Genomic DNA, 13,384 nt, shown 5'->3' with positions numbered 1-13,384 from the left:
TGAAATATTTCTCAGTAATGTTTTTTCATTCCTTTAGTTTTTTATTTAAAAAATAAACTTGAAGTGATAAATGCTTTGCATGGATCTTTAAAAAAAGAAAAACAATCCTCTGGAACAAGTAAAATTACATCTTTACATGCAAAAAATTATATGCCAGTGTCATTACTCCTTCTGTTTTGTTCAATTTCATTCTTTTACACAGTCACACTATGTTGATAGCTTATTTCACTACTTGCTTTCCTACTTAGATCTTAATGGGAACATTTTATTGTCAGAAAACAACATATCCTTTAAAAACCAGATACTGCACAGTAACAGTGAGAGGGAGGAATAGAGAAATAGGGCTGTAACATGAGACGAGTAAAAACTTCTTATGCCCCTGACTCTAGTCCGTTGGTACCTTGGATTCATCTCCCAGTTTATAAAGGCATGATGTGAGCTGTAAAAAAACCCGCAAACTTCTTACAGGAATAAAGATACACTACAGCTTCTAAACCAAACATACCGACTACTGTTTTATATGGGCTTTTCTCGATATATATTCCTTCTAGAAACACTTCTAGCATAAATATTTCCATATTTACAGTTAAGCACTGAGGAGTGGAACATAAGCCCTTCAGTCAGACATCATACTGTTTTCTGTCACTTGTTCAAGAGTGACTGGTCTCTCTCCCTATTTTCAACATATTCATAAAATAGAAAACACCACGAATCAAAAAATTACCAAGAGAATATAACATGTAGACAGCACCTTTATTAAGATAAATTTTATTTATTTCTACTGGCCTCTTCCTCTATGTAAGTTTTCAGAGACAAGCAATGGATTTAGTCCTGTATTTTTATGTGCAAACCAAACAGCTGCCTTTCACATTGGAAATGAAAAATTAAAAATACAGTCTTTCTGGCTTACAAATATAAATGCAACTAGTAAACATGAAAAGAAAATTTTACATTTTGAAAACTTCAACTAGGTCTAGGTTAAACTCCAGAAAATGAAGACTACTTTAAGAGACTCACTGCTTTGTAATTTTTAATCAACACACCCTCTTCCTTCCCATAAGTAGGAAGGCAGGCTATCAATAAACTTACTATATTTTTAAGACTAGTCACAGGCAGGACCATAATATGAGTACAGCATTATTGATTTTTCCTCCATTTTTCCCTCCCCCTCTCCAACTAGAACAACAAATTTCACATATTGCCAAAGCCTGCACAAATCAGGCAAGTTCTCTTTACATCTACTGAAATGAACATGTCAGTATTTTGGCATACTTATCAATTTATGGGCTTTATATAGTCACATTAAATTTGACATGAAGAGGTATAGCACATCTTGTACCACAGCTTCAAAATTTAGGAATAAACTGGGAGAGTGCAGGGGGTAGGAACCTTCATGACAAAGGCAGAAATAAAATGGAACATAAAACAAAACTAAACACTTCAGTTGCGGCAACTGGTCAGACTAAACTTCCAGTTTGCCCTTTGAAAAGCACCTGCAGTCAGGAGTAAGAATTACCCAAACAGGACCTCCATTACTATGTTCTAGATCACCTCTACTTTTCTGATCAGTGTAAATCAGTGCTTTAGCACAAAGATGCTTGCAGGTATGACATATATTAAGTTAAGAGAGTGCATGTAAGGCCCCCAAGAAAATTTATAAAGAAGGTAACCTAGTATTTCAAACATACTATTGCTATACAGAATATTTTCAGTAGTACTTGCTAGGTTGGTTCCCCCCACCCTCCTACCCCCCCAAAAAAAAAGAAGATTAAATTGTTAGGAAAGAGATGAAAACCTAGATTAGATTTTAAAATATACTGAAAAAATAGAGGGTATTAAAGAATAAGCTGTTCACATATTCATAAAGGTCTGCATAAAAGCTGCCTAACTACAGCTAAATAGAACACATGGAGGAAAAAAGAACACTATCACAAATGAAGACTTACTAAAAATACAGTAGACATTTACACAGTATTTTGGTACCTGTAAATAGGTAGCACTCACTACGCTGTCTTAGATGAAAGAAAAAGTCTGAGTTACAGAAGTCCATCCGGTTCAGACTTACATACCTTTCCCTTCAAGCTGTATTATGTACAATTCCTTACTTTCTAAGATGGTGGCAGCCTCTATGAGCTAAAATAAATAACCAATCACAAAAATAAACAAACAGAAGAACAAAAGCCCAGCCTGAACCAAGTTGTTTGTTTGTTTGCTTTTAAAAGGTCATACACACATTTTCCTCCAGTCCTAAGGAGAACGTATGGTCAAAAGACACCTACACAGAAGTCTACAGTAAGGAAAAAATAAAAAAGGTGTTTTAAGTGTACACAACAATCCCAATGCTTGTACTTTTCACAAATTTAAGGAGTACAGGTAAATGGTGGAAAGCAACCTGCTGATTCAACACTATGTTAAAACAGATTAACATTTTCCTTTAGATCTCCTTTTTTTATTCATTCATATTTTGAAATATCATATATTTCTTCATTGAGAAGACAAAGGTTGTGAGCTTAGGCTGCAATAAGAGTTGACCTATAATGCAACCATTAAGATGATCCAGGATTTCCTGCACTATTTTATTTTGTATTAATAGCTAGCCCGATGAAAAACATTGATGAGTTTAAGGGAGCTGTTTCACAGCCTATGGTCTGACTGAAGTCTGGAGTGGATTAATAGGTCACTTCAAGATACCATCTCTAAAAAATGCTAGTTAAGAGATTATTCAATAGAAATATCTTGCTTGCAGGACCTGCTCTGAATTTCAGAAAGATCCGAATAACTATCCCAATTCAGTAAAATTTCTGGGCTTCTGGCCATGAAGACTGTGATAGCAAATCTTGGCTTTGTGAATAATCCACTATTCTCTCCTTGTGATGTTGCATCACTTGTCCTGTTTCTCCTCCAGCATTTAGAAATTAGTGTTTTATGTTCAACAAGACATTCCAACTCAAAAGGTACATATTCTATTTGCCTCCAAAAAATAATCTAATAAAATTAATTTTCTATTTGGCCAAAACTGATTTTACCCTCTTTCTAAACTCCTTCTCTAATTTATTCCACCAGAAATTCCTCCTCTCCCTTCCTGAGAGTTTACTAAAATCAGCTATATATTCATACACAAGATTAATCTCATAACACTTAACTCTGAAGTAAAACTAAATTCTCTCATTTTCATTGTACTTTTATCGATTTCCGTAAATTCACAGAAATAATTTACCTTTAATTATGTACAGGAATGCATTTTTTTCAGTAGGAAAGATAAAATGGAGCTTGCAGCTCCACTGCAACACCAACCTGAGTGTATGCCTCCTCCACCCCCACATTCTCCTGGTCTGTCTTCTACCTTGCCATGCATTTGCTCCCTCCAAAACCAATACCTAGCTACCTCTCTGACTGCTACTATAAAAGCATTTTTCCATTAAATCTCTTGCAATATGGAAGCACACCAAATAGGTTAAGAATGCTTTCACATTTTCTTTTTGTAAACCTCAACAAGGTTATAATAAATTACAAAAGAAATGTGCTCCACATCAAAGCATGTACTCTATGCTTGCAGTGATAAATTCTAGTGACATTTGAAGCCTGCACAGTTTGAAATTTCAAACTGAAGATCTCAAAAGACATTGAAGAAAGACAGGTCAACATTTATAAAGGATGTTTTAACATGCTTTATTCTGCAGGAATTTACCACTTCTTATGAAAATTTGCATAGAAAATACCTTGCCTCTTGAAGATCAATGCAAATTCAACTACAGTGTTGTTTAAATTCATATTCTAGTAAATTTTTGAGTGAGCATCTGATTGATGGCCTCAGAAAAAGACAAAGAGCAGATTTTAAGCTAATAAACAGAGCTTGTGAAAATACAAAGTTCTTGAACTCATAAAGACTTTTTTTTTTTTTCAATGTCGTCACAGAAAGTCCTATCTCAGTTTAAACTACATTGATATGGGGAATTAATGACTCTACTGAGATGAACTCATTTCAAATTACCACAACTGCATACATTAAAATCCAGATTGGAACGTATGCCTGAGGATCTATTATTCAGACTTTACTAATACAAAATGTCACCTGCTCAGTCATGTTTCAAAACAACAATTCCTCACTGAATAACATGTGGGGTTTAATTTTATTTGGCTCTGCATTGCCCAAAACCAGCCTGAGAAAGAACAACGTGTCACCAAATGTAGGGTTGCTGATTAACAGATTCTTATGCATGTTCTTACACCGGCTCACTACAGTTTTGTGTTGCTAAATCATGTGATTGGGACAGAAAGACACATTTTGTGTCACCTCTCTCTCTAAAACCCAGCCTACAAAGTATATAATCAGGAATAATTTTTTTGCTCTTTGATAGATAGTTTTGGCCAAAATAAGTCCATTGTTCTCTCAGCCATGTAACTGTTGAGCCTTTTCCAGATTATCAAATACAGATGGACTGCAAAAAGTAGAAGTAAAACACAGGTGGGTATGAGAGGCTGCTGTAGCTTCTTTCCAGCATTGGGGGTCTCAGAAATAAGTAACTTAAAATGAGTATTGATAAATTAGCAGCATCAAAATTGTATGAAGTACAGTGAGCAGTAGGGAGAGAAAAGACAAAAGCTTTAACATAAACACCCCATTTACCATTGTTTGAATGGGGCATATTTAACCTTCTTCCCTGCTCTTACACACAAAGTTCAAGTGACAGCCTTGCACAGATTTAGTTATCAGGTAGACCATTTCTGTAGACATCTGGCATTCAAGAAATGAGTGGCCTCCTGCACTAAGCATGACATTAGTGATGTTGATAAACAAACTAGGAAATAAACCTTAGCTCTTAAATTTAGTGACAAAGTAGAAGCTATAGAAACACTTCTATATGAAAACTACATGTTATTACAGGTATTTATTGAAGAAGGTACAACAGAGAGAAAAAAATAGCTACCTACTCCTCTAAAGGACAAATTATTATTATATTTCTGTAATTCAAACTGAGACCTACATGTTGGATTCCAGTCTTATCTATAGATCAATTTAATAGTTACATGAAAATCTGAAAATACTTTTTTTTTCTTCCTTTCAGTGTTGCACTGTGTCTTCCAACCCAGAATCCAGAGTGTTAGAAGCAGAAGTCTATAGGTTAGCTATAGTAAATATAGCCAGTCTATCAGTCTGAATACATGCAGTGATGGAACAGATCTTCATGTGACCGTAAGAAAAACATACACATATCCCCAAGAGTGATTTGCATTCAGAAGAGGGAACCAGCTAGGTAACTTTTTTTCCTCTTAAAAAGGTGTTATGAACAAAATCATTACATGAAGACATTTTTAAATGCCTTACACTGTCAAGGCTCTTCTAAAGCTCCAATGGTTAACAAACAGTTCGTAGGATGAACCAAGCTTTTCAAAATGTTTAGAATAACTACAATATGTAACATTTTAAAGCCCATAAAAACAACAAACAGAAAAACATTCAAAGCATTTTGTTTGGACCAGTGTAACCACAAAATATAAAGTGTGACTACACTTAATTGCTTACACACTTAATGAATCATTGAGCAAAGAAAGCTTTCTATATACATATGCATATGTGTATATATAAAAAACAATTTTCAATATATTAGCAAATTTACAAAAATGATCACAATTCCATATTGATAGGCAAGAATATTCCATCCTCTACAAAAATCTTAATTTTGGACCATATCTGATGACTAATCAAAACAGTTTCTTCTGTAAAAGTATGTGCGTTTATATGCACAACTCCCAGTAAATTTGAGATACATTTAAGAGAGCTTCTACTACAGTGCTTACACTCTGAATTTAAAAAGTAGTCTGAAAGTGAGGTAAACCTATTGATTTTAAAATTTATTTGAATTCAAGGTGAAGATATTGGAAACAAAGCATAATTTAGTCAGAATATTGTAGTCTTTAGTTTGTTTTTTTTTTTTTTTTCCCCATAAAAGATAGTTAAGTAACCAATGCCATCTGTATATAGTTTAATTACAGTTTACTGAAAAGGAGTTTCTGAACTTTGTAGCTATGGAGGAAAAAGCCCACCACAATTATGAAACAACAGAATAATAGCCATGCCCTGCAGAGTTTGAAATCCAGATGTGCAGAAAGCTTTTCAAAACAATGAGTTTATAATTTATTACAGAAATTATGACCATTTTGAATGCTTGAAGAGAGAAATGCCTCCAAAAACCTATGCTGAAAGGTTAAATTATAATACATAGTGTAAAGTTGTAATATATATAGAGGCCTATTAGTGTGATTGCTCTAAAAAAAAACCAGTAAAGCAACAATGAAGGCTGTGATACAAACAGAAATGGAACTCTTGTTTCTAATTTCACTTATTTATTTTACAACTTCATTTTTATACTTTAGCAAGTCCTGACATCACAGGAACTATTATATCAGTAGACCAGGTTGTATGCACTCACACATGGTGACAGAAAAGATGCTATGAGTCTGAACTGTGAGCTGTAGGAATCATACAAGAACGCAAGGCAACAGATGGACTCTTAAGAACAAAAGCTTGAGACATTAGCAAAAGTCTCAATAACAGTATCACAGTGGTTAACTGATGGTACTAAGCATAATAAAAAAATCTTTAGTCCCCAAAATAACTTAAAGCTCAATCTTAAAAATCAAATCTCTTTGTATCAGTAACTGAGAAAAACAACTAGAAAACTACCTATCCACTAAAAAAACATCCTGTAACTGAAACAAAATGTCAGAATGGCTTGATTTATTACAAATCCACTCCACTAATAATACTGGAGTATCTTATACCCTGCAGACTTAAGAATCAACTAAGGAAACATCAGCATTACTCTGAAAGAAAAAGGAGCACCACACACAACAGCTACCTCAATTTAGAGGATTCTCTCTCCTACTCTGGAAAATCCCACCCGGATTTCAGTCTGTGAACACCGTTTCAGCAACTGTTGATTCTTGAGAATTCAAAGGATGCTCCTGACTATGCCAACTTCTGTTTCAAGGGTCTTGAGAAGCCGCAGGGTGGGCACTGATGCATCATCACATGTATAGACTGCTGCTAGCAACCATTTAATTTATGTATTTACATGACATACATGCATGTATAGACCTTTCTTCCCTACCCTCTCTCAAGGAGGAAGTATAATCAACTCCCACACCAGATTTCTAGTAATTGGACATACTTAATTTGTGAAGAAAAGGTGGGACAGAGGAAAAAATCAGTTTGTGTGTGTGGTTTAGTTTTAAATTATGGGAGTCTCTCTAATTGCTTTTCTCCCAGTCACATTAATGCGTTTTGAGCAAGTGTAGAAATTGGTTTTTTTCAATCAACTTTAAACAAACAACAACTATTAACAGTTTGTACCTCTAGACCTTCCAGAAGAGAGTTTCAAAGCAATTAATGAAGTCTAATGTACGTATTTGGATTCTTCCCCCTGCCACTGTCTGCCCCAAGTTCTGAGTGGGGGCATGCAGGGTACTATGGAACAAAGCTGTATGTGGTCTATCACTACAGGACGGTAAGTCTATGCCAAACTGCAGGTGAGATTTCACATTACACCCTTCTTGTTTTCTACCTTAAAATGAAGATAATTGTTTCTGTCAGATTGCCATGAAATTAAAGCATTTGGTAGAACTGGCAGCACAGAAAGGACATTTGCCAAGTATACTAGGTAAGCATATTAAGAAGGATGACTTCAAACTACGTATCCTAATGCTCAGTCTTTATCAGCTGAGCACTTCAAGGTTGTTTATCAAAAGGAGTTGAATGAAGTAAGCTAGTTTAAAGAGCATTTGCTCTTGCAAGGCCATTTTTTAGGTCATGGTCTAAAAAGTCACACTGTAACCAGTGCACAGGAGTAATAAGCATAAGAAAGCATACAGAAAAAGTGTAAAAATTCAAAGTGATTTACTTGCAAAATGTCTAAGAAAACAAAACTCCCATAGGTTTAAGCTAAATATCCTTGTTCCCGATAAAATTTCTTTCTATCTAGAACACATAACAATAAAAATATTTTGGATTCTTTTAAAAGTAATAGTCCTATTTATATCGTAAATTATGTTGTATCATTTTTATTTCAAATCTTTAATATTCTTAAAATGTATGCACATTTCCCACCCTGATATTGGTGCTACTGATACAGTCTTTGCATCATTCTTGTTTGTCAACATACAATCAAAAGTCTTATGTTACAAAATCCTTTAGTTAAAAAGAAAATTTAAAATCTAAGTTTCTTTCTCCAAAATATTCAAAGGAATAGATGATGCATAGTATATTTTTAAGGCCAGAGAAGAAGGTCTCATCATACCAAACCATTAGAGGAGAAACTGCTTTAGTGCATTAAAAAAACCTCCTTAAGCATAAAGTAGATAAAACACTGTGTAAATGGAATAACAAGGAAGCTTTACAGATAGATTTGATATTAGTGAAACAGAGGTAAATGTCAACCCAAACAGTAATACCATCAGTCAATGCTCATGACTGCAAAAAATGTTCCAGTTACAGCAAATCACTTCCTAACATATATATATATTAAAAAGTTGTTTTGCAGGGAGAGACTCGGTCTCTGGAGTCCTAATTAAGAGCTGTTTTACTACAGAAAAGTCATGAAAAATAGTGCTACAGTTCATGTAGGAACTAATCTCCATTTAAATCAATAGATTTGAGTTTAAGCCAATTTAAAATGAAGGAAAAAGCAAGAAAATGATTGTTAGCAAGCTGAAAAACAAGACCCTACAATGGCATAAAACAGTAGGTATTTGTGCTATGAAGGATCCTAAGGACCTAAAATGCAATTTAAGAGCCCTGGGGATGGATCTTAATGTCTATTCTAGGCAAGAAACTGCTATCCTTGCTCATCTAAATCTAGACAGACAAATGGATGCAAGTTAAGAAGAGAACATAGAAACAAGTTCACTGAAGAACTGGCACAGTGGTTTCCCATGTCCCACAGGGTTTCCCTAAGTGCAGGGCACAGGCATTAAGCAAAAGAAAAATAAATATTTAAAGGAACAATTACAGTTGTCCACAGTTTTTCTTCAGGGACAGAATGGAAAACGAAGACAAAGGGAAATGAAGGGATATACCGACAAACCAGCTTTGTAGTGGTAAATTCAACTGGTATTTTCAGGAAAAACGTGAATCTTTAAGCTGAAGTTAAACATTATCCAGTGGGTAACAGTGGTTGCTTTATTTTCAAGGGGAGATGAGAAGGTTCCTGTAGTATTCTAGAAGTTTTAACCACTTCTATTAGTCCTTATTTAGCAATTGAGGCAGCAGACTCAAATCTTAAGCCTTTTTGTTATTTTGTAGAGGGTTAAATCAACAATAAAGAATTCTAGTCAGATACAGGGTTTTTATTTTGGATTTGTTTTCAAATCTTCATATTAGAGAGGGCAAATATCTGTCTCCAAATATTTTTCCACACACTTTCCTGGTTTTAACTAACTTAATATTAGACACATATTGTGCCTCAATATTACTACAGTTACAAACAAAGACACTTCAGTACAAATAAAGGGTTTTCCTCCTATTATCTCCAATAATAAAATTATTATTGGAAAACTTCCACTATTTAATATAGGCACACATTGTGAATGTGTGGGGCTTTCTATAAGTGTCATTTATGTTCAGACAGCCAAATGTGTATTATCTATGTCAACTTTTTCACAAAAGTTTAGCTGTGGCAGAGGAAACACTTAAAGAACCATCAATTGTGCCCCTACTAAAGCACTGTGCAGAAGAACTTGTAACTTTAATTTCCTAAAGTTATTACAACATCTTCTAACCAGTACTGTATTCTGGCCAGTCTCAGTATTAAATCTGTCTGAAACACGAGTTGGGTTGAACAATCTACAGCTACACTAGGATTGTTGCTTCCTACCTGCTTTGAAAGCACAGGATTTAGACACAGCACAAGCTTCAAAACAATTGCTACTTTTTTACTATTACTATTAAACAAACTGGCCTTCCAGAGTGATCATTCACTACAGAAGGACGTTTATCATTATCATGCTTATTTTCAGCCAAGCATATACTGGTTTTCACTTCCTAGGTTAAGTCTTCATGCCAGACAGGCACACGAAGCCCCAGAGATTACTTGCAAAGCTGCACATAAGACTAAAATACAGACCAGATGAAAGAACGCTCCCAATGGTTTGTATTACAAGGGAACCAATTTACTGGAATGACAAAACTTTCCTATTCACATTTAAGTTTGTATATATCATTGATTACCCATACTTGGATATCATCGAGACAGAAAATAAAAGCCTTAAGTGAAAACTAAATATCCCAAACCATGCAAAACAGCAGCTTCCTGGATTTTTGCCATGTTTCCTTATAAATACCTGTGAGAAGGACAGCGAACCATCCAGTATGAAAAATGAGACAGACTGGAGAAAATCACCATTGTTTGGTGTTCAATGGGGTACGACTTTTCTCAACAAGAATCTGCTTGCACATATGGAGTACAAACGATACTCCAACACAAGTGTAATTAAACATTGTTCCAAACCTTTAAAGGGAAATTCCAGTATAGATTTGAGAACACAGATTTTCACTGCTGATACATCATTTTTTAGAAGCAGTTTGTTTTTTCCTTAAGGTGAGCAAAGCATTGAGAAAGCAGCATGTTGCTTTGGTGTCTTTGTTTTCAGGAAAACAAGGTACAAGAGACACTTACAGAAGGACCTAGGAAAGCACAGAGGCACCTGAAGTGCCTTCTCCAGGTGTTGTGAAGGAGATTCCCACTTCTCCCCCCACAGGACAGGAGGCTTTCTCTTCCTCACCCTCAGTATTTGCTCAAAACTCATTTGTAACTGTATTTGCTTAACTAGATAGCACGCTGCAACATGCATTTTGAGTACACCAGATTGAAACCATTCTGTATTTAAATGTTCTCCTCCAACATTCTGTATTTAAATGTTCTCCTCCAACATTTCTTAGAATCTTTACACCTTTTACATATAGCAAAGTATAATGTAGTTACTTAACATTTGCAGTACTCAAGGATACACAGTATTAATTGCTCAATCCACCTGCATTGACACACTGGATTTAACTTGACACATTGAATTACTGACTATTTTTCTAACTTTACCAAGTCAATCTCAGGCAGAACTAGCTGCAGTTTAGCTGGCATATTTTTTAAACACCTGCTCCCTTAACTACTGTAGCATCACTAGCGTGAACGGAAGCACACACATCGTACTTTGCACATTTTGGTGCCTGACTACACAGTTCATATTTATTTCATTAACTCTTCTTCACTCTTGGGAAAAATTTCTGCATTTTATTGGAAACAGTTTTACTAGTATATCAAATACTTAATTGATTTGTTCTGTACTGAAGTTGCTTTAATTCTTTTTAAGAAAACCCACAAACATGGTATTTTCTGAATGCCAAGGAAGAGAAGCATGTCTGCACTGATACATGTTGTCAAATGCCACCATTGCCTTATTAATGCTCTTCGGTTTAATTGAAAAAAAACCATATTTTTAAATGGAAGAAAGGCAACATATATCCAACAATCCCCTTCAAGTTGATGATACAAACCATTTAACAGTAAAAGTTGAAGGCAATATTAACCTAAAACTTCTGTAATTTTCCAGTGTTCCGTTGTCAGAAAACTGAGATGGTCATTTATAGCATGCTTTCAGCCTTTTTTCCCCACGAGACTATCACAACTGCTGTAGAGAACTTGTCACACCACATTACAGAACTGATTTTTACTATGAAGTAAGGATTATTTTGCAAAGAAATTAAAGAACATGAATATGGTAAACAGCATCAAGCATAAATAGCTTCAGCATTTTGTATAAAACTCAGAAAAACACAACTTTTACGATGACTACATGGAACTGTAACTTGCTCTTTAAATGAGATTAACTACTGAACCTTCTTGTTGCTTAAGCAATGCAACAGTTGTATTCTACAGTTTATGAACAAAAAGGAAGTATTGCTAACTCTTTCTATGTCCCTGCTTTGGTAGTAAGATGTGCCTATAATTTGTCCTTGCTTACCTCATTAAGCCCCTGCTCTTCACTGAGAAGCAAGGAAATATAATTGAACTGATTTCAGATTACTTCCTGACAATTAATAACTAAGCACAGAGCTATCTTTAGTAAATTCATTGTTACCCTAAAAAGTTTAGGAGAGTTGTAAATCAGAGTAACCTGAAATAGAGCCTACCACATTTTAAAATTATTTCTGTTACAGTTAGGAACCACATTGATTTTTATTTTCTTGTCTTATAATACATCTTACAGACAGAAAAACAATGCATATTACCTCTCATACTAAATCTTTATAAAAGTATTTATGCTTCAACTTCAGCATTGTGATAAAATACTGTGGATGTAAGTTGTAAGATCGTTTTATTTTCCTGACAAACGTTCTGTAGATGAGAAAAGGAAAGATTTGTTCCAAAGATTACTTACCCATGAAGTTCAGATAGCTCTCTCCTCCAAGTGCATGAGTAATGAGACGAATCATTTTATGAAGCTGTATTCCACGATCAATAACTGGAGTAAGAGGTGAGAGCACACTCATGTTTGTATACATCTCTGCATCCATCAGTCGAAAGGCCAATGTCTTATCGCCAACAAGTGCCTATAACAGTTCAAAAAAGTGAAGAATATCCTTGGGTGTACTAGAAATGTTTCTAACATTTTTTTTTTAAAACAGGTGCTCTGTATCATAAGGGAAGAACTTGGAAGATTGGCAAGGAGTTAAGAACATGCCTCAGTGTGCATGATACAGTCCCTGTTCACAAACAAAACACCCTGACACTGCTGACAATCATCAGGTCACAGTGACCCTAGCTTCTGACTACTGCAACTTTGTATTGTGTGATGATACATATCACGCCCACATGATTAAACATCTGCTGCCAAAAAGAGAAAGTATGTAAATTGAGGCAGGGATATCCCTGAGCTGAGTCTCAATTGCATGACAGACCCAACTCTCTTTCCCGTTGCAATCCCTCATGTGGTTACTGGGGCTCCCTGCACCGATGAGAAGTATATGATCAGTGAACTAACAGGTATCTAACCCCCTGTTATGGTCCTACATTTTGCCTGACGGGATTGAACTGCACAGTTACTTCTGAGAACCTACAGATATCAAATGTGCTACAGCAGGCAAAACCTAGAGATATCGAATGTGAAATGTGAGCATCAACTCAGTAAGCCACAAGTGACAAAATTCCATTTTGGAATTTTTATAGAAAACACAGAAAATAAGAAAGTAACTATCTCAAGCGAAGTTCCTGGAATGTACAAATAAAGGGCTATTAACACTACCCCTGATTTAGAGATGCATCAGGAATATGAAGCATTCATTTATATGCAATCAAGAATGTGATTGATTTTCTGATTTCACACGATCTGATTT

The 13,384-nt window shown here is 35.1% G+C and overlaps 1 protein-coding gene across 4 annotated transcripts in view; it reads right to left on the bottom strand.

Moving 5' to 3' along the window:
* GBE1 (1,4-alpha-glucan branching enzyme 1) overlaps positions 1-13,384 on the bottom strand; it is a 167,534-nt gene that overhangs the window by 47,760 nt on the left and 106,390 nt on the right. For all 4 annotated transcript variants that reach the window (XM_074901193.1, XM_074901215.1, XM_074901198.1 and 1 more), the window contains exon 12: positions 12,430-12,601. In XM_074901193.1, coding sequence (XP_074757294.1) covers positions 12,430-12,601 — 172 coding nt within the window. The remainder of the gene's footprint in view (positions 1-12,429; positions 12,602-13,384) is intronic.

Source organism: Athene noctua, chromosome 1 (assembly GCF_965140245.1).
Source record: "Athene noctua chromosome 1, bAthNoc1.hap1.1, whole genome shotgun sequence".
NCBI classification, from domain to species: Eukaryota; Metazoa; Chordata; class Aves; order Strigiformes; family Strigidae; genus Athene; species Athene noctua.
The sequence above is the reverse complement of the archived record's forward strand: the minus strand, read 5'-3'. Positions and strand labels throughout refer to the sequence as shown.